This window comes from Tachypleus tridentatus, chromosome 9 (assembly GCF_004210375.1).
Source record: "Tachypleus tridentatus isolate NWPU-2018 chromosome 9, ASM421037v1, whole genome shotgun sequence".
NCBI classification, from domain to species: Eukaryota; Metazoa; Arthropoda; class Merostomata; order Xiphosura; family Limulidae; genus Tachypleus; species Tachypleus tridentatus.
In genome coordinates this window covers 125,641,133-125,663,318 of record NC_134833.1, presented here as the reverse complement: position 1 = coordinate 125,663,318, position 22,186 = coordinate 125,641,133, and the positions used below count along the sequence as shown (strand labels likewise).

Below are 22,186 nucleotides of genomic sequence, written 5' to 3'. Positions count from 1 at the left end.
TAGCCCAAGAGCCAGCGGTGGGTGGTGATGACTAGCTGCCTTCCCTCTAGCCTTAGAGTCCTAAATTAGGGACAGTTAGTACAGATAGCCCTCGGGTAGCTTTATGCGAAATTAAAAAAACAACAACAACAAATAGAATACTAAGACATGTCTTGTTATTATACAAAAAGCTACTTTACATTCTCTAGACTACATTTAATCATATTCAGAAGTCTGGTTATTAACTAGTTGATTAAATATTACCAAGTGTTAAACAAGTTATAAGATAACATAATCTTAGAACTTACTGGAAACATGACTACTGATATGCTTTTAGAAGTATTAACTATCATTTTTGTTGTTTGAACTTAATAAAAGAACAGTTCTGTGACTCAGTACTGATTCTATTTAACACTAACCTATTTTAGACTTGTTTTGTTTTTCTTTAATTTCGCGCAAAGCTACACAAAGCTAGCCGCCCCTAATTTAGCAGCGTAAGACTATAGGGAAGTGAGGCTACTCTTTTACCAACGAATAGTGGGATTGACGGTCACACTATAACGCCCCCACGGCTGAAAGGGCGAGCATGTTTGGTGCGACGGGGACTCGACCCGCGACCCTCAGATTACGAGTCGAACGCCTTAATTCACCTGGCCATGCTGGGCCTAGACTAACTAACATTGAATTCAAACAAAATTGAAAATCATGTCAATTTTATTGTTTACATTTTATACAACATTCGTGGATTTATTTTTGAGAAAGCTGATATATATACACAGTATATAATCAGTATTCTTTTATTTCAATAAATTATTGAAAATAAAACTATTACATTGTCCATTTAGTGCACAAATCTAATATTGCAGTTGGAAAATGTAACTCAACCTGTTTAAAAGTACCTTTATGTTAAAAATTATGCAAACTATTTTAACTATTTGAAATAGCTTGAAACTGTTTAAATGATAAGTTAAATTTAGAGGTTAATTAAATGTCGATATGTTTCAAATTTATATTAGCCAACAAGTTTGATACACACAGTTCTCTTTCTAAATACCAAGATATTTTAATATACAAACAATAATACAATTTATAATAACGGTTATTACAAATAATTATTCTATATACAAACGTTTTAAAACTTACAAACAATATTAAGTCTTTTATTATTCATAATTCTATTAACTTGCCTTTCTTCATAATGGTGTTTGATATCACACATAATAGTTTCTCAGAAGCCGTAGCAGTGACATTTTTTGAGAAATGGTAGGTGGAATGAGGCTGTAAAACACCATTTACTTATAACTTATGGCGATTAGGCCTGATGAAGAGCAAGTTTTAAGCTACAATGCGAATTATGATAACTGATTAGTAGTGAAAGTGGCCCGGTATGGCCAGGTGATTAGGGCACTTGACTCGTAATCCGAGGGTCATGGGTTTGAATCCCCATCGCACCAAACATGCTTCCCCTTTCAGCCGTGGGGGTAGTTATAATGTGACGCTCAATCCAACTACTCATTGGTAGAAGAGTAACTCAAGAGTTGGCGGTGGGTAGTGATGACTAGCTTCTTTTCCTCTAGTCTTACACTGCTAAATTAGGGACGGCTAGCGCAGATAGTCCTCGTGTAACTTTATACATGTGTATATAACGATATTAATTTTGATGTATAAGTGTTTTTCCTAATTCGTCAGAGACTTCTTATCATTTTTAACATAATAACAAATCACCGTGTAATAATATTTTAGATCATATAAGGCATTTAGCTCGAGCAAGGTCGCGTAAGCTACTAAAATTGATGATGTGAAGCAGAGTAAAAACTCTAACATAAGTACATACTACGTGAAATATATATATATATATTTATATACATACATATACGTATATAATTCATTAAAAGATTTTCACACGTTGAATGGAGAAAAACAAAACACGTGTCACCAGTGAGGTCAAGAGTCACATAGTTAAGAAAATGAAAACAAAATTATTTTATTCGTTTACGTCCACTAAAATGCGTGTAATTTTATTGCTTTAAGTACTAACAAAGGCCCGGCATGGCCGAGCGCGTTAAGACGTGCGACTCGTAATCTGAGGGTCGCATCCGCGTCGCGCCAAACATGCTCGCCCTCCCAGCCATGGGGGCGTTATAATGTGACGGTCAATCCCACTATTCTTTGGTAAAAGAGTAGCTCAAAGAGTTGGCGGTGGGTGGTGATGACTAGCTGCCTTCCCTCTAGTCTTACACTGATAAATTAGGGACGGCTAGCACAGATAGCCCTCGAGTAGCTTTGTGCGAAATTCCAAACAAACAAACAAACAAAAGTACTAACATGAATAAAATATATTAACAATTAATTGTGACCAAAATACCAAGCCGAGTGTTTGTTAGTTTAAGTTGTTTGGTCTTAAAGTCATATTCACACTTACGTGAAATTCCCTGATTTTCTTCCTGTTCACTCAATACACAACATACAATCAGAGAGAGAAATAAAACAATATTTTTCAAATATCAAGTGAAACTATTTATTTATTCGATAAAATGTTAGAACGTGTACTATTTATAATAATTTACAAAGTTAATGGTTAGGGACAACAACGAGAACAACAAAAGAATATACTTTGTAAACTGGCATACAATTTATAAAGCCATCTTGGAGGTGAAGTATTAGTAACAAACTCTTCCAAACGAAGGTAATTTGTTTGTAATTCTGGTCATAAATCCTACTTCACGAAACAGAACTTTATTCTACGTTACTTTCTTTGTGGTGGCTCGGCATGGCCAGGTGGTTAAAGCACTCAACTGGTAATCTGAGAGTCGCGGATTTGAGTCCCCATAACACTAAACATGCTCGTCCATTCAGCCGTGGGGGCGTTATAATAAAATATGGTCGATCCCACTATTCGTTGGTAAAAGAGTTGGTTGTGGGTGGTGATGACTACCTTCCTTCCCTCTAGTCTTACACTGTTAAATTAGGGACGGCTAGCGCAGATAGCCCTCATATAGCTTTCCGCAAAATTCAAACCAAACTAAGTTCTGGTGTTTCTCGCAGAAATCAAATACACGTGTTCTAGGTTCATTGAGCCTCGATTTCAAAGTCACAATCATACATTTCTTCTCCTGTTAACACAACAGATACTTGGTGTGTTTGAATAGAATTTTGGGATTTTATTAAGAAGCGCGATGCAGATGACTGAATGGTAATAGGCAATTTTACTTTTATGCTGATTTCATTATATGACGTCACGTTTTCTCAAACGGATATAATTTCTCCGCCCATTCTGTTGTACTGCTTTCTGTAATAAAATATTCTAAACTAAATGGTTTGATCTATCAAGATATGATCTAGTACTGAAATGTATTATCGGATTTGTTGATAAACATACAACATTTATGCAATAGTTCTTTGAGAAGTAATTAATAAATTAATTAGTAAATAAAAAATATTAGTCAGTGGCTACTATATTGAGAATTATGACATTCAGTAAGCGACATCTTATATTAGTCACTATTTTTGCACAAATGTTTATTCAACTCCACTGTTAGTCATTGGAGTTTCTTTTGTTCGATTAAAATCCTTTAGTGGTTAATTCGTACTTGTACTCTTATTGTGCTCAATTACGATCGTTCATCTGGTGTTGATTTAGTTTTAGTTTTTCAATTTCGCGCAAAGTTAAACGAGGGCTATTTGCACTAGACGTCTATAATTTAGCAGTGTAAGACTAGAGAAAAGGCAGCTAGGTATCACCAACTACCACCAATGTTTGGGCTACTCTTGGAAAAGCTTGTTTAGTATGAGGGAGATTCGAACCCGGGACCCTCAGATTACAAGTCGAGCGCTTTAACCAACTAAAGGGAGTGTATATATATATATATATATATTATGAGCGGTTCAGTTTATTTTTTTCTGTGACTGATTTTAATCAAGAATAATTTCTGAAAAAAATAAGCAATTAAGATTTTTTGTATATATCGAGAACCTTTTGTCAGCAACATGCATTTTTAAAAATAAATTCAGAACTGAATAATACTGCTAATGCTGTGTTGATAATTAAAAATTTCGTATTTCAAATATCAGCATTAGTTATGCCTTTATCTACTTTTTAACTAGAATAAAAATGCTACTCCAAGTACCATGAGAGCTTTCCTGGGTATTTATGTACATGTGCAATGCACGTGTAAATATCACCACATTAGAAACACTTTAGATAGGACGTTGTTACATCTTTTATCAAAACACTTTCCATCCCATTTGAATTATATCACGTGATTTCAGACACACAATCTTATTTCATCATCTGCTATCATTAGACATGTGGTAGAGTACCTCTCAGCCAGCTAATCTGTAAAAACTGCTTTTGTTGGAACCTGTGGTTTAGTAGTCTTCAAAGACGTGCAGTCGGTTAAGTGATTTGTTGGAGGCTGTGTTAGGAATACGTGAAGCGAAATCACTGTGTTTCTCTAAATCTCAGTAATGTGAGTCTTTGCGAGCGTGCTTATTTTAGATTAGTTATTTATTGACGTTTAGTACCAAGAAAATTACCTGAATTTGGTCAAGCGTTCATTACAGTGATTAAAAACCACATCTTTATCGAATGATTCTTTGAGAGCTTTTAAGGTTAAAGTCAGACGGACTTTCAAAGCAAACTTTTCTAGGCTTGTGTTTTATCTGAGAGAGGGAGAAAAAATATTCCAGTGGATAATTATTTGTACATCAGCGACACAAAAGTTTGAAGAATGATTTCATACGGCCTTGAATGTTACCCAGGATTATAAATGAAGCGTATTTAACAATAGCACCGAAATTCAAGTACCGAAAAACTAACAACCTGCTAACTCGTTTATTCAATTGATTACAACATAGCTTTCGAAAACGTCTTACTGACACAGCATACGTTACAAATTGTAAGTTTGATAGTTAAATTGGTTGGAGTACATGGAGGTTCCTGTCTCACTCAGGATTAGTGGCGCAACGTTTCTGGTGGCTCTTGCGCTCATAACTTTCCTAACCAATATCTTTTGTATTTACGCGATACTTCGTAACTTAAATCTACGATATTCGTTAACCAATATTTTTCTTGTGAATTTATTTTCTATTGGATTAATGATTTCGTTCACTGTGATCCCAACAACCGTGGGAAACCTTGTTGTTAACGGTAGCATCTTTTCCCAATCCTGGTGTGACGTCATGGGGTTCCTGAACTCTTTGTTCACATTTCAAAACATGTTCGCTGCTTGTTTAATAAGCGGTGAACGTTACTTATCCATTGCACACCCGATGTTCCACGCTGCCTATCTTACAAAGGGCCGAGTTACCTTGGTTTTAATCTTATCGTGGATAGCAGCCATTGTAATAGCCTTTCCTCCGTTAGTCGGGTGGTCTGAATTTGTCTTCCAGCCAGGTAGATTCCAGTGTTTTTATGCGACGTCAACTCTTTTTGTGCATAAAACGTATGTGATTACAGTGTTTTTCCTGTGCTTCTTGGCTCCGGCAACTTTCTCACTCTGCATGTATATCGGTATTTTCAGAGTTGCTCGGAACATCCAAACACGAGTATGTCCTATTCCTGTAAGAAGAAGTGCAATACCAGCAATTTCTGGAATATCACAATCTGCTAACACTAAAGAGAATCATGTGACCAAAGTCGTTCCATTTGTAGGAATACTGACAAATACGCATTCTCTATCCACGATTCTAATTGGCTACAAACTACAACACATCAAAGTTTCCAAAGCTATTAAGACATTACTACTTATAGCGAGTGTGTTTTTTACATTTCTTACACCTGAGTTTGTTGTGGAATTATGGTTAGTAACCCACGAAAGTGCTGTAAATTATCCGACTCTTGTTCCATTGCTTCTATTTTACATAAGTTTTGTCATGAACCCACTTTTATACGGATATCTGAACAGACCGATCAGACAAGAAGTTCTCATAATTATCAAAGAGGTTTACAACAAGTTAAGGTGTTACCAGAAAGGAGAAGAAAACTTAAGTTGTGAACGTGAAGATTTTTATGAATTTTTAGAACGCACAACAGAACCTTTTTCGACAACTCGAACACTCAGAATAACAACTAATGATACGCTTTGATTTCACACAAAAGATTTTCAAGTATAAAGCTAGAACCACCCAGAAAAAGGCCTACAATAAAACAAACCCAAGCCGTAGAAAGCAAAGTGCTGTGTCTTGTAACAGGCAAAAATCTACGAACACAGAAGTATGTTAGTAGAAAAGCCGTCAAAGCAACGTAATCGGAAGTATCTCCGTCTGGAAACAAGGTCGCAGGATGTGGGCTTACCAAGATAAAACTTTCTCTCATACTTCCTTTTCAATAATTGCATACCACAAGAAACTAGATAATGAAACGGATATTATTGATACTTCTTAAAAAGTCATGTTGATCATTTCCTTAGGATTTCAGTACAACTGGACTATTAAATCGGGGGTTTGGAAACCGTTGTTCACGAATACTAGATCAGGAAAGCATAGAGAAAAAACTTATGTGTTTTTGACATAACAGTCTCACAATGGAGACTTTTCCAATGGAAACTACGCTGCAGGGCTGTTGCCAGTATTTAAAAATGTTGGATATAGCATGACTATATATGGTGATATAGACAGTAATAACGTAATGAGGCTCTCCAAAATAGTTTTTATATGTGCTCACCCTTGTATACTTTCATTGTTAAAATGATCTACAGTTAATATCACAGATTTTAACTTATAATCGATCAAAAGATTTTCATTTTAGGTAGTGTGTCTTAACAGTGTTTATTTCGCTATCACTGTATGATGTTCTAAACTAAATGTTCTACTGCTTGTAAAGGCTGGTTATTTTTCATAATAAATGTAAATATGTTGTACCACGTGCCAATTTCTTAAGGCCAATTAGGAAAAAAATACTGATTTTTTTCGTGTAATTATACAACAATTTTTGTTAAACATGGTTCGAGCGTGACATTATGAAGTTAAAAAATTATAAAATATATATAATTTTAATAAAAGTTAAATCCTACAATTTTAGGAACTACTTCAATCTACAGTCACTCCAATTAACAAGTAAAACAACATTGAAACCTTTCTTGTTCACTGAAGAAAAACTCAGGCCTAAATTCGTGATGTTCATTTACGTCTTTAAAGCATTAAACGTCATTGATGTGTCTTAATATTACATGATGTACTGAAGAATATATTTTTAAATTTCGATAAATTAATACATAATCAAAAATAATGTAATGCATCTAATAAATCTTAGACTGTATTAAGGTATCCACTAATCTTTGTGATAATACGAAGGATAAATTGGGCGCAGAATTACATTATCTCTGCAACAGTTAGAGATTGTGTATCTAGTGTGTGGAAAGATAAGTGTAATAATTTGTAGACGTGAAATAAAAGAGACGAGATTCGTGAAAACATGCTCGCTCTTTCAGCCGTAGAGGCGTTATAAAGTGACGGTCAATCTCACTATGTGTTGGTAAAAGAGTAGCTCAAGAGTTGGCGGTGGGTGGTGATGACTAGCTTCCTTCCCTCTAGTCTTACACTGCTAAATTATAGAGGGCTAGCGTACATAGCTGTCGTGTAGCTTTGTGCAAAATTCGAAAAACAAAACAAACACTGGAACAGGAGAGTGATACAGAATTGTAGTTCAAGAGAACTCCACAACTGTTTACTGGTGTGACATATTGCAATTTATTCCTGGCTCGGCAAAGCACTTTGAAAAATCTCTAACATCATAGATAGATGTATAATGTGATCTTGAAATACACGATTACAAGCGTGATAAACTTGCTACGTGATAGGGTGAACCTGTTCTCCTGATATGTTGCTGTATCTGGGACTGGGCTAGACGTATGTTAACAATATTTCGCACTTTCCATAATCTAGACTAATGGTTATCAAACGTTTTACATAGTACAGCCATTTATCTTCTATGCGGTACTTGACGTCAATCCCTCCCACACTACCTCCCACTCACACACACGCTCTTATACAGATATGTAAATCATGTGCTACTGTAAATAAATATAAGAATTTTAGTGCCTTACAGTTTTAAATAGGCACCTATGTAAGTATACAGTGGTGTGATTTTTATTTTCATGAAAGTTATCACGGACACATTCCGCGCTTTTGAATTTGGAGAAACACTGATTTAGATAATGGAGCCGCCTACATTCCCTACAGATATGGCCAGGTAGGTTAAGGCGTTCGACTCATAATCGGAGGATCGCGGTCGCACCAAACATGCTTGCCCTTTCAGCCGTGGGAGCGTTATAATGTTACGGTCAATCCCACTATTCCTTGGTAAAAGAGTAGCCCAAGAATTGGCGGTGGGTGATGATAGCTAACTGCATTCCCTGTAGTCTTACACTGCTAAATTAGGGACGGCTAGCGCAGATGAAACTAGCAGTGAAACTGTTGCACCAGTATGGAATGGAGAAAAAAAAGTGTAGTTTTTTTCTTTCGAAAACCAGAGCTACGCTGCTGGTATAACTGTAATTTTAATTGGAAATCAACAATATTTTGTGAAACTGTTGCACCAGTATGTTTCATCTCATACGCATTATGTGTCAAATTCAAAATAACAATAACATAACTAACAGTGTCATTATTCTTATATTGAAACGATTTCTGGGTAAGATGATAACAACTCAAGCTGGGCACACACACATACAAATGTATGTTGAAATGGCTTTCTACTCATAATACCTCTGTGTTTTGGTTATTATTTAAAGAATTAGAAGAACGTATATATTTCGACGTTTCTTTTCACTTTGTTTTCCATACTCGTAATAGGAAACAAAAATTGGTTAACGAGAATAATTTAGCATTCACGATGACACTACGTTCAAATTAATGGCGGGGACTGGTGAAATGTAATGACCGATTTATGAATGGTTAGAAATTGTCATATGAAGTCTCATGTTACAGTTACTTTGTAAGTATATATAAAAGCAAATAACTGTTAGAAATCTGTTTGGAAACATAAAATTTTACTGCAAGAGGAATTTCTTGCACTTCGACATGTGAGTGCCGAATGCAGATACTCTCCCTCTAATTATCTAATACAAGTACTACAAACTTTATACATGTATTGTAATATAAAGCATAACTAATTGTACGTACTAGGTGGTTTTACCATTAACTGAGTAAGACTGATAAAGTTCCAGTTTTTGTATTATCAAGACGCCTGGTATGGGTATTAGAACTTTAATTGAAATATAGTATAGAACAACGTTTCGAACTTCTTAGGTCATCTCCTGGTTAACAAATAAGTTACACTTGTTAGTCTTATTTACTTTTTACCCTGATCAGGAACAGAATTATTATATTCAATGAAATAAAACGAATAAGTAATTGAGAATTTGCAAGTGTACTCTTGTTGCATCATCACAGTGAGTTATTAGTCAGTTTTTGGTGCTGTGTCCATAGTTTTTAATTTAAAACAAAATGGGACAGATTTTTTAACTTGCTTGAATTTTAAAATTGTATCACTGACTGTATTACACGTATTGTTTTAATATTTATGATCAATTGGTTAAATGGATTATTAGTTTAAATACTTCCTTAGTTATTGCATTCCATGGTGTGGCCAGTATTAGTCATATGTGTATTAGGCTTATGACTGTAAAAAAACAAACCATGTTATTTTATTGGCCACAAAGAGTATGAAAGTAATTTCTTTACTCATAAATTTGCAGTAATTTAAAACATGTATAAGAGTTTTAATTTTTTAAGAGTTGCATATTCTGAGAAACAGCAATCTTGAATGTAATATTGAAACCATTGAATATGAAGTATATGAAAAAAAAGAACACAATTTAGTATCAGTATTATATATGAAAAACATTAAATAATTGAATTGAAAAGGCACCATTATGACTTGTTGTACACCATAGTCTAAAGATAAAGACTGGTGAATTTGTAAAGGTGCTACAGTAAAGAATTAAACAAACTGAAAGATAACCCAAGTATTGTCAAGTGCATGGGTGTATACAAGCTTTGTTACACTGATACATTAATAAAACCTGTAAAATATATGTATTTTAATATTGAACTGTTGCACTTCTTCATGATTTTTATTGTCAGTGGTATTAATGTTTTATTACAACAGAAATGTTTGGGAAGTTTTTACATTTTTTCTCCTGACCCATAGGTCTTGTTTGGGTGATTATGTACAATGAAATGCAAGTCATTGATTATGTTTGCCTGTTACAAATATCTATTTTAATAAAACAACAATTTAATATTTTGTGAGAAAATGCTAGGTTCAAGAAAACATTTTGATGCATTGACATTCCTTGGCATCCATAACTTATAACTGAGTTATTCCAGCAAGTTTGTTGTAGTAAGTTATATCTGCTAATGCATATCATATTTTAATTTATTTCAGTTCTTATTTCTACAATTAGATTACTTATGATCACAAGTTCTTGATGAAACAAGGTACCAACCTCACTGGGGATGTCATCTTCTGAAAAATCTAGTCATAGCAAAAAACTTAAATTTGGTTAGATAATAAAGCCTTATGGTAAGTCATTGCTGAATATAGTCAACTACTAGTGTTTCAATTGCCTTCATAAATTGTTTTTAGGAATAGATCTAGTCATTTTCCTTACAGGAGAAATTATACTGATGTAATAATTAAACTTTCCATAAGCTCTTCATTTTGTGAATGTGAGATGACATTGGTAGTTTTCTAATTATAAAAAAAAAATATCTTGATAATATTTGAAGTCCAATTTTAATTCTTTGCTAAGCTTTCTTATATTTTATGGTTTATGATAAATCTTTGTGGACTTGGAGGTAAATAGCAGTTTTCCAGGCTTTTATATAAAAATGTTTATTCTTTGTAAGAAATAAAGTATAAAGAGAAACTCTCCATTATTAAAAAAAAAACACATCTAGATATTATTATAATTTTTTATCTTCAAACTTCTTTATTTTAAGAAAGTTGTTATATATATACTTTGTAAGCCACAATGGTTATCAGTGATATATCAATTGACAATATGCAATAGTATGGGTGGAAATGAAAATACATTTACAACACAAGGACATTAACTGAGATGTTTTAGTTGGTTTTTAATTACTGTATTGAAATTAATGATCTGTTATGTGTGAAGGAGCTAGAGAGGTCAGTGACCAAAAGTATTATTCAACTAGATTTTCATTGAAATATAGAAAACAGTGGGAATTTTTAACTTCATTTTCAGGCCAATGGATTAAACAAAATGTTGGACATTTACATGTCCTGTAGAGAGAGCTATTGGGTACAAACAATAATTTTATGTACACAAGTAAAATGATTATAAAATGCCATTTTGTATATTTCATATAGATCATGATTCTGTGTGGATATTTTCTTTACTTGATACTATTGCTGATAAAAGAAAAATGTATACACCAAAAAAGTGCAGAAATGTTCCTATTGTTAACTATCATTAACATAAAATACTTGTACTCTTGTAGCTGTGGAGTTCAGAAATCCTCCCTTAATTCGCAGAGGTCCGAATTTATGGGTCAAGATCTTCCTTATCTTCAGTTACTTCTATAGCTTCCTAAGGAAAGTCTATACCCAGAAAAGGCCATGTTAGGATACCTATTCCTGCTACCTTAGTACATGTATCAAGTTTGATTCCTCTAACCTGGATATGAAGAAAGTTTCAAACATAGAATTCCCAATATTTTTGAGGGAGATGAAGGAAACAGATTCAGGTTTGGCAATTGTATAAATCTATTCCTCGACCCCGTCATGTATGGGTGACTTTCTGGGTACATTTGAGCCCATTCTTTTGGTTAGAGAGCTATGCTGTAATAGATATTCCCTTATCTTTACCTCTAAGAATCCACCTGACAAGTTTGTTCCTGCCAGCTCAATAATTGTAGGAGGAGACTGTGCAGAAACAAATTCACAGAAATATAGAGTGGATTAACATAATGCCAAATGTACAGTTTTGAGTGTTCGAACTAATTTTTTAACTTAGAAATATCTTATGTAGTACTTTACAACATATCAAAATATCTTACAAGTTAAGGAGGGATTAGAATATGAGGGTTCCATGAATTCTAATGTGATACAACTTGAATATTGAATTTTGCTCTCATTGGGTATGACAATGAACAAACTCATTTCTTTGCTTTTTCTCATTTCTAGCATTATTAGAATTACATTAATTTCTCTAAGGATAAAAAGATTTACAGTACAAAACTTGAGAAATTACTTTCTTGTTATAGTTGATATCTGTCAAAAGTTCAAATTATTTTGTTTGTAGCTCAGTGATGTTTTTTTCCAGTGAAGATACAGCACCACCTGTTGTTTTTTCAGTGGGTGTGCCAAAAGTATTAGCTGTTAGAAACTTAAAAAAGCCAAAAATAGTACTATCTTACAGGGGGGAATGTTTATGTTAAATACAAAAATGGCAAAAATAATATGAAACAATTTATTAACAGATCCAGTGTACTCTAAACTAAATAATGATTGTACAACATGCATTATGGAGAAAGTAAACAATTCACCTTGGGAAATAATCCCGAGGAGATGTTAGTGCAGAGAAGTATCACTTCATCATGCAGCTCTTTCTCATCTCTTTCGTCTACTTTACATTCATTAAGAGAACAAAATATTATAAGCTATATACTGCCATGTTCATTTTAGTAGTTTCTAGCTAATATTTTGAAACCTTAGCAGAACATTAAAAATATTTATTTAATCTTCTCTCTCAATACTGGTTGTGAATATTTACATTCTAGCCAGTATGGTTATAGTGTCATTATTCAGTAGAATCTTGATACTTGAAGCTACTGATCAACAACAAATGTTTTTCAGCTAGGACTAATGTCAGTGTTGAGAATTTAGTTCACTTATTGGAATGTTGCTAATGTTCTAATTCTTTCAAGTGCTACTCACCATTCAGCATGTCATGTTGTGGATCTGAGGTTCCCTGGCTTATGCCTGTTGCTTTCAAAAAAAAAACCAAACCAAAACAAGATCCATGATTTGTGGGAATAGGTGAGTTATGAGAATAATGGGCAAATATCATTATTTTGCCTTACAATAGTAACCTAAGAGTTGATTGAGGGTGATATGGACTAGCTAATTTCCCTGTTGTGTATGATCTCAAAATTTGGGATGGCTAATACAAATAGCCTTTTAGTAGTTTTGCTGGACATTCAAAGAACAAACAATCCAGTTATTTCCACTGGAAGGATCAGTTTTTAAAATCTCTTATAGTATACCCATGGGTTCTTTACTTTCCATAATAGTAGCAAAACTTTATATAAATAGTTATTGCCTTTTCCTGCATCAGCCTTGGTTGTAGATAAGCTATAGGTGATATCCGTTTTATTGTGTCATGATCAAGTTGGAGTTGAACAATTAATTTTTCTTATGAACAGTGAAAATACTGTTATTTAAATCACAGTTGGAATCAAGATGACTTAACACTTTACCCTCATAGATATGTACTCCACAGATATCCAGGTTTTTCTGAAATCTAAGTGTCTGCTAAAACAGCATTGAAACAGTCCATCTCTCAAAACATTTATCAAAAAAAAAAGGGATCTAATGAAGGAGTTTTACTTCAAAGCTATATCCAAAATCAGTAATAACCTATGAACAATGGTATAGTTTTGATTACTTCTTCAATCACTTTTTACTTTATCAGTTTATGAGTAAGAGGTAGTTTTGAAAAAAATATTACATAACATAAAATAAAAAAGAAGTCATACCCAGTGTTGTTTGAATGTATTTATTTTGAGTTGTTGACCTTGTTTACTCATTGACTGCTGACTCACCAAATGAGGTGTGGTCCAGTTGAATGCAAGTGTGTTGTATACAGGGATGATGCCATGAAGTATTGCAGTAGATACTTGATCAGACTAAAGTATTAAATTTGACATTTAATGTTTAAAGACATCTAAGAAGCCATGAAGAAAGTTAGATTACTAGAAAAGATTGAAATCAGAAATCTTTTGACAAAGGTAACTGGAGTACTGTTATTCTGAACATGACAAATTATGTAACAATTACACTTTGTTAGTGAAAACTAAATATAACTAACACCATGTCTTGCTGACAAAATTAAAATCAAGTAAGTACTCAAACTAATATGAAAATGGAAATCTAAATGAAGGGATTTCTAATATTTAAAATTAAACTACTTCAGTTCCTTGGATTTATCGTATCTGCAAAATTCATAGTAGAATACCAATTTGTCCAATAATGTTTCATTGACTCACCTACCTGTCAACTAATTAATGGTCTAGCACAAATTAGAACACTTCCTAGGTCACTTCTTCCCAGTAATGTTTTCTCTTCAGAGATATTAAATCTAAATAGATGGGTCATCATGATGAGATACTGGATAATAACCACTTTCAGCTGAGGTATATACCTGCTCCTAGGATTATTCAGTCAATTTCGTAAGCTACATTTGAACTTTGAATGAATGTCGATGAATTTGGTGCATTTTGTTGTGAACTTTTACCTGTTGTTCTTTGAAAAACATTAAATTATAAAGTATGATTTAATTTTTTGTATGATGTATTCATAGTTTGGCTTGTGGTTACATTCCATTATCATCTTGATAAGCTGTGAGAAAAGAGTATAACCACTGAATTTCTTTCATAGATTTATTGATAACCAAAAGTATATAAAGAAGCCTGCCAAACTTAGGTATGTAAAAATATACAAGTTAAATGAACAAAACAGACCCAACAAAAAACAAAATTAAAGATGCTGTATAGATTAAGACCACTTACAGTGAAAAAAAAGAAAAGTGAAATAAGGTACTACTACTTGTGGGTAAGTAAGATAAACTTGCCTCCTGAGATTGTCACTTCAGCCTCCATTATAGTAGTAAGGAGGTAAGTATCTTACTTCCCCAAGTGAGAGTATCTTATTTTTACTTTGGAAAGCAGTCACCTTCTCGCAACTGTCTAACAAGAAGTGATAATTTTATTTGATTTTTTTTTTGGAATCTCTTCATGTGAGACTGATGTGTGTGTATCCTCACCTAATGCATCCAACTGTAAGCAACTCTGAACAAAAGATGAGACTAGATGAAGCTTGCTAACTTATTTTTCTTCACTAGAGATTAATTATGGGAAAAAATGGAACAATAAAGGTTACATGTATTTTGATCTTTATTAGTAGTGTGTATAAAAAATGACAGTCAATATAATCAAGGAGGGTCAAACATCTGCTTTTATTTCAACTCATCCTCTTGAATGAAAATGTCATATCTTTTAAGTAGTTTTGGAAAATACAAATACTTAAGTTTTGGTTTGAATTTTGTTCCAAGCTACACGGCTATCTGTGCTAGCTGTCTCTAATTTAACAGTGTAAGACTAGATGGAAGGCAGCTGGTTATCACCACCCACTGCCAACTCTGAGGCTACTCTTTTACCAACGAATAGTGGGATTGACTGTCACATTATTATGTCCCCATGGCTGAAAGGGCGAGCACATTTGGTGTGAGGGTGATTCAAACCCATGACCCTCGGATTACAAGTCGAGTGCCTTATCCACCTGGCTATGCCGGGCTGAATACTTAAGTAAAAGTTTACAAATAACTGAAGGTGATTTTTTTTATTTTTGGCCTATTTATGTTGAACATTATGGTTCAGTAATATAAAATAAAGTAATTTAACGTGGTTCTCTTGAAACATTTTCATGTTACTGTACAAGATCAGTGAAACTGTTCCATGAAAATACATTTGAATTTTTGTAAATTATTAAAAATTCATTTGATTCCTTGCACCCTATTACACGTTTCTTTTACAACACACATGGCCCAAGGCACTTGACTCGTAATCCGAGGGTCGCGAGTTCGAATCCCCGTCACACCAAACATGCTGGCCCTTTCAGCCGTGGGGGCGTTATAATGTGACAGTCAATCCCACTATTCGTTGGCAAAAGAGTAGCCCAAGAGTTGGCGGTGGGTGGTGATGACTAGTTGCCTTCCTTCCCTCTTATCTTACACTGCTAATTAGGGACGGCTAGCGGAGATAGCCGTCGAGTAGCTTTACGCAAAATTCAAAATAAACCAAACCTTTTACAACAGAGTCACCAGGTTTTTCTATTTGTTAGTGCTTTCATGTGATTACTATACCTTTTCATATAATTAGTGATCTTTGCCCATGTTATCTTCCTCGCGTCTCAAGTGGGCGTCAATATAACGGGTTTGTAGAATGCGCAAGTGAAGCTCGTGACATGCTAAGTTTTCTTTGTACTAAAAGAGTGCAACTGAGCGACCATTACACCAGAACCCCTATCAACCCCACCTTGTGGATAAATCTAAGATGTTCATCAAGCTGAAGGATATTACAATATTTGTTTTGTTGTTTCCCCTGGCTAACACCTATATAACGTGTAAGTAAAGTTTGTAAAACCTTTTATTAAACATATTTTGTGTTTAGTGATTTTTTATTTAAGATGTTACATTAAGAAAATGAAAGTAAAATAAAATATTTAAATAAAGTTGAGATTTTTTTCAGTTAGTGATATATTCGGTCTATTTTTTAGTGATCATGTTATGGATAATATGAAATATGAGTTGTTACACAGTTTATATGTCGTGTTACAAAAACTGAGGATATAGGAATGGTAATACGTTTCGTCATTGGATCACAGTTAAAAACATGTTTCCCCTAATGAAATAAAATAATCCGTTAGCTTTTTTAATCTAAAAGGCAATGCTAAATGTGTTTTTCTTCAACACTTGCTATTAAACACACAATAAATAAAATAAAGCACTTTAACGTTTTTTTGTTTTTTTTAAGTGTGATTTACTCTAATTTTCCGATATCATTGTTTTCCAAGCAAAATATATGAGGAAATTTATGTTTGAATGGCGAAATAAACAGAGAAATCCAAACACAGTAAATACTGTATACCATTTTCTGGTATTTCTATAATGCTAAACAACACCATTTGTTTATATGATATTTTAAACATGCCCATCTTTGTCCACCTACTTGTCTAACCCCCTCCCCTTATAGCTCAGATATTTGATCCAATGCATATCCATTGTTACATAGAGATGACCATACAAAGGTATTACCGCTTCGTAGATTAATTATTTGAAACAACTTTGTGCAAACCTTAAGCCGGAAGCTGTGTTAATTTGCAATTAAGCACAAAGCTGCACAATGGGCCATCTGTGCTCTGCCCACTACCGGTATCGAAACCCAGATTCTAGCGTTGTGAGTCCGCAGACATGCTACTGTGTCATGGGGGGAGCAAATCGGAAACAATCTCAACAGTTAGCCTGTTGTTTAGCTTGGTGTTTAACAACAACACAGAGTAATTGTAAGTCAGTGATTTTTAAACATGTAAATATGTTTCTGGTAATTTGTTTGGTTACACTGCTTAATCGTGTAAACAACATCCTTAATAATACATTGTATTGTTCATTGTGAAAATAAGTATGCCTTTACATCAACCTAATGGGAACAATAGTTGATAGTGCCCTATTTTTGTCTTTTATCGGTAAATAACAAAAAAAAAAAAAAGTAAAACCGATTGATTTCTTTATGTTTAACAGGCATTAGGGGCACCTTATATTAGAGAATGAAAAATATATTAACTACAAACAAAAACAAAATGAAGTTTATCTGTGTTGTCATTAAAAATAGGAGTATTAGTATTTGTATCACGTGTTGAAGGCAAAGCTAATAAGATTACCTGCCGCCGTCTTTAATTTTAAACTACTGACCAAAGAGAAGGCAACAGTTATCAACACCTTTCCACACAGAGCCCAAGCTAAAGAATTGATTGTTGCTAGTGTAAAGAAACCACAGCTAAAATTGCGTGGAATTGTTGTAAAATCGTACAGATTCGAACCCGGCTCTCCAACGCTAAAATCCAGAGTTCTCTCGTAGGGCCAAAAATAGCAATAGGAACGAAACCGCATCAACTTTCCAATATCAGAAAACTGAGAATTTTGTGTTTAAGGTAAAATTGGTTAAATAAAAGGAGAATGTAAAAGCTTTCTTGTTTGATGATCATAACCTGACGGTTACCTTTATGTCACATGCATATTAAAAGGATCAATATTATTAAGAAAGAGGAATTGAAGCGATAGCAAAGGAAACGAATTTTGAACGATTTTTGCAATGGAATGCAAGCATGCTGTGAAGAGAGGAACTCCATTATGTACTATAAATAAAAGTCCAAAGATACAACTTATTAATGGAATATATATTTTTTAATTTTATTAAAGCGTTTTGATCACTCGTATGGCCATCATCAGGTGACTGTTGTCGACTGTACAAAATATTGCGAGACCTCGGCATAACCAAGAGGTTAAGGCACTCGACTCGTAATCCGAGGGTCGCGAGTTCGAATCCCCGTCACATCAAACATGCTTGTCCTTTCAGCCGTGAGGACGTTATAATGTGACGGTCAATCCCACTATTCGTTGGTAAAAGAGTAGCCTAAGAGTTGGTGGTGGGTAGTGATAACTGGCTGTCTTCCATCTAGTCTTACAGTGCTAAATTAGGGATGGCTAGCGCATGTAGCCTTCGTGTAGCTTTGCGTGAAATTCAAACCAAACCAAAATAGTGCGCTAGTGTTTTGTTTCAAAATTTTAAAATAAATAAACTGCCTAAGCATGGATAGCCTTCTATCAACTGTATTACGTAAATTGTTTATCAACAAAATAAAAAGCCAGACTATCAACACAACTCCAACTTTTTCCTTCCACAGACACACATTGTTTTACGTACGTTATTTATATATTTTGTGGATTTGAAGACAACAACAATCAACAGTCATTTCTACAACACGTAATCAACATTCACTCTAAAATCAAATACATTTGTGAAGAAGAAAAAAAACAGATTTTTAAATTACACGAACGTAACGATAGAAAGAAACTCCGACTGGTTTTACACTAAAATTTCTACAAATCTGGTAACGATATAAAACAGGACTCGGCCCTCTCAACAAAAATTGGTATGTTATCAAGTATTTACAACACTGCATTTAACGTATATATCAACAGCAATCTGCAACACGAACTGGAATATATACTTAATGGATTCATTAACAAGTGACACTTCCATTAACATGTCGCTTGCATCTCGTTGAAATATAAAACAAACTTAATAACAGAAAACACACTCTTCCTCAAATAAATCGCACAAACTCAGACACGCTGGGGTCTTACTATATTATGACTATGTAACCAAAATCATTACAAACATTTGAAAACACGTATCAAAGAAATACAATCTTAAAAAGTAAAGTTTTATTTTTATCCAAAAACCGAGTAATAAAATCAAAGGTCGTCTTAGAAAGTTTATTCTGCCAACTTCAACGATAGAAACGTCTATAAACATCAATGACAATCCATGCGATAGCACGTACATAGGAGAAAAGGAATGCAACATGAACACTAGTATCAAAGAACATAACACTCTTCCATTGCACTATTTATACAGTTCAAGGAATCAACGCCTAATTAACATTAACAATTTAAAAACACTATGCAATGAGAGAATTAATAAATTAAAAATAAAAGAAGCATTCGTTATCTATGGACTAAACCTTAAGTAAAATATAGGTGTCACCATGTATGTTTTTTAATTGGAACTAAATACAAAATATTTTGTTGGCAATAATACAGAAAATTTAAAAAATAAATGAACAGCACGCGCTCCACTTGTTTTCCGAATAATGTATTCAAGATAAGTTAAAGACAAGTACAAAAGTTATTTACGTTTTATATATCAGAATTATATTTTAAATGCTATAAGTTCTTTTCTTCTCAAAAGCCCACTTAGTGCAATCCAATTACTTATAATACAGTTGAGAAGCTGTAATAGTTTTTTTTTTTTTTCTTATCTTGAACGCTATCAGTGTTTAGTTAATTTTTCTTTTCTGTTATTTCTTTTTATCACAGCGGTATCGAAGTATACTTCAGGTAAGCTGTCTCGTCGAGTTACCACAGTTATAACATTAACTTGTGATATTTGTCTGCTTGTTTGTCAGAGTTTACACAGGCAGGTTCAATTGGTTCAAAAAACCTTATGAAGAGACAAATTATTCCCCAGAAATATCAAAAAACGTAATATCTTTAAGATACCAGCGGTTAGGCTATTCACTCCAACAACGATTAATTCTTCGTTTCCCAACCTTTTCTCTTTCATTCTGCTTTAATTTTTTCTTCCCATCCTGCTCTGTCTACTGTTCCCGCTAATCTCGCACTTTATTTATTACTTAATCGTCTGCTCGCTATATTTTCAGGATCAATAAGTTTCACGCGACGATCTATAATCTCGACATCAATGAGTTATAAACACATTGCACCAATCTTACCAGTTTACACAAATAAATTTGTTATAAAATTTACTTTAAATTAATTGCTTCTAACTCTCTTGTTATGAACAAAAATAAACAATTATAAAATATTCACTCACGAAATAAATTAATCAACAATATCTAGCCTAAACAGTTTTTATATCATGACAAACTTAAAGAATGATAAAGCTCACGTGCCAGATAATAATAGATTTATTAACTGATAAAAATCGTCTCAGAAAATATAGGTATATTAATCTTGTATCAGTTTTTGAAAGAAGTTAGCACACAGAACCACGTACAAAAGTTGTGATGGCTTTCAAACGAGACCCAAAACTCGAGTGTTTTCCAATAATTCACCAAACTTCTTCAGGAGAACAAAGGATTATGTTTGATGAGTGCAATGAAATGTATAGCAACAGATGTTTATGTTGACGTCACGTTAACTGGATGTTCAATTGAGAGTAACTTTAAGAACTAGTCGATTATAACCTAGAGTTATTGGTAGAAGGTTTAGTTTGTGCCAGATAGATGGGTTTCCTTCAGTTAGATGTGGTCAACACAGCAAATCTAAAGAAATGTTCGATAAACATTTGAATGATAAGGATTGGCTTTGATCATTGTATTTATAAAACTTGGTATAGTGGTTGAGGTAATCAACAGGTTCTTTGTTGTCCTTAAATTAATATACACTTTTAAATGTATTGAGTGATTACGAGAAACAAAATTGTGTGCAATTTATAAAAGACAGTATCGACTGAATAAGCTACTAGATACCGACACTTGCGTTTCTACATTTTGTTTAATGTGAACGTGATGTTTCCGTCAATACATTACGCCCCCCCCAGTGGCACAGTGGTATGTCTGCGGACTCACACCGCTAGAAATCGGGTGTTTGATACATCTGGTGGGCAGATCACTGATGGCCCGTTGTGTGGCTTTGTGCTTAATTCCAAACAAACAAACAATGCAGTATATCTGTGGTTATATGCAAATTATTCGATGCTGTAATTACTTATGAAACACAGAAAAGGCCCGGCATGGTCAAGTATGTTAAGGTGTTCGACTCGTAATCCGAGGGTTGCGGGTTCGAATCTCGGTCGTACCAAACATGCTCGCCCTTTCAGCCGTTGGGGCGTTATAAAGTTACGATCAAACGAACTACTCATTGGTAGAAGAGTAACTTAAGAATTGGCGATGGGTGGTGATGACTAGCTGCTTTCTCTCTAGTCTGACACTGCTAAATTAGGGACGGCTAGCGCAGATAGCCCCCGTGAAGCTTTGCGCGAAATACAAAAACAAAAAAATATCTTCTAACGAATGTTGTTTTGATGTTTACAGATCAGGTGTCAGAATGTATTGGTGGACAAAAAACGATCTCTTTGTCTTCATCAAGCAATTATAATTCTGCTGGAATACTGACAGTTTCTAAAGAAGGGTTCCTGCCGTTATCAAACTGTAATATTACTTTAATCGCTCCTATCGACCATAGAATTGTTATAAGCTTTCAAGAAATTAATTTACGAAAACAGTATGGAGAATGTTTAGATTACTTAAAGGTTAGTAAGAAAAGTTTGAATATAACTTTATTTTATTTGTTTTATTTTTAAATCTCTTTGTTGCACACCATGTAATAAAATATTCTTACAAGTAAACACAACTGATTAATGTAACTTGGCCCGGCATTGCCACGTGGGCTAAGGCGTTCGACTCGTAATCTGAGGGTCGAGGGTTCAAATCCCTGTCGCCTCAAACATGCTCGCCATTTCAGCCGTTGGGGCGTTATAATATGACGGTCAATCCCACTATTCGTTGGTAAAAGAGTAGCCCAATAGTTGGCGGTGGGTGGTGATGACTAGCTGCTTTCCCTCTAGTCTTACACTGCTAAATTAGGGACGGCTA

The 22,186-nt window shown here is 34.0% G+C and overlaps 2 protein-coding genes and 1 long non-coding RNA gene across 4 annotated transcripts in view; all 3 read left to right on the top strand.

The window, feature by feature from the left end:
• Positions 1-4,184: 4,184 nt before the first annotated feature.
• Positions 4,185-7,116, top strand: LOC143227246 (octopamine receptor beta-2R-like). The gene has a single exon (XM_076458716.1). It carries the CDS (start codon positions 4,909-4,911, stop codon positions 6,064-6,066), a length of 1,158 nt encoding a protein of 385 aa, XP_076314831.1. The 5' UTR covers positions 4,185-4,908; the 3' UTR covers positions 6,067-7,116.
• A 1,639-nt stretch (positions 7,117-8,755) lies between these two features.
• Positions 8,756-13,711, top strand: LOC143226295 (uncharacterized). The gene is made up of 3 exons (XR_013014541.1): positions 8,756-8,914; positions 10,389-10,507; positions 11,449-13,711. It is a non-coding gene; the product is annotated as an uncharacterized LOC143226295 (long non-coding RNA).
• Positions 13,712-16,143: 2,432 nt separating this feature from the next.
• The window catches only part of LOC143226292 (uncharacterized), a 51,574-nt gene continuing 45,531 nt past the window's right edge, over positions 16,144-22,186 (top strand). The window contains exons 1-2 of one of the 2 annotated variants that reach the window (XM_076457076.1): positions 16,144-16,351; positions 21,626-21,843. In XM_076457076.1, coding sequence (XP_076313191.1) covers positions 16,282-16,351; positions 21,626-21,843 — 288 coding nt within the window. In that variant the 5' untranslated portion in view covers positions 16,144-16,281. The remainder of the gene's footprint in view (positions 16,352-21,625; positions 21,844-22,186) is intronic. The other variant, XM_076457075.1, reaches the window with a different exon arrangement.

What these genes read in the sequence shown, in the direction of transcription:
- LOC143227246 (XM_076458716.1), top strand. Translation starts at nt 4,909, where the DNA reads ATGGAGGTTCCTGTCTCACTCAGGATTAGTGGCGCAACGTTTCTGGTG.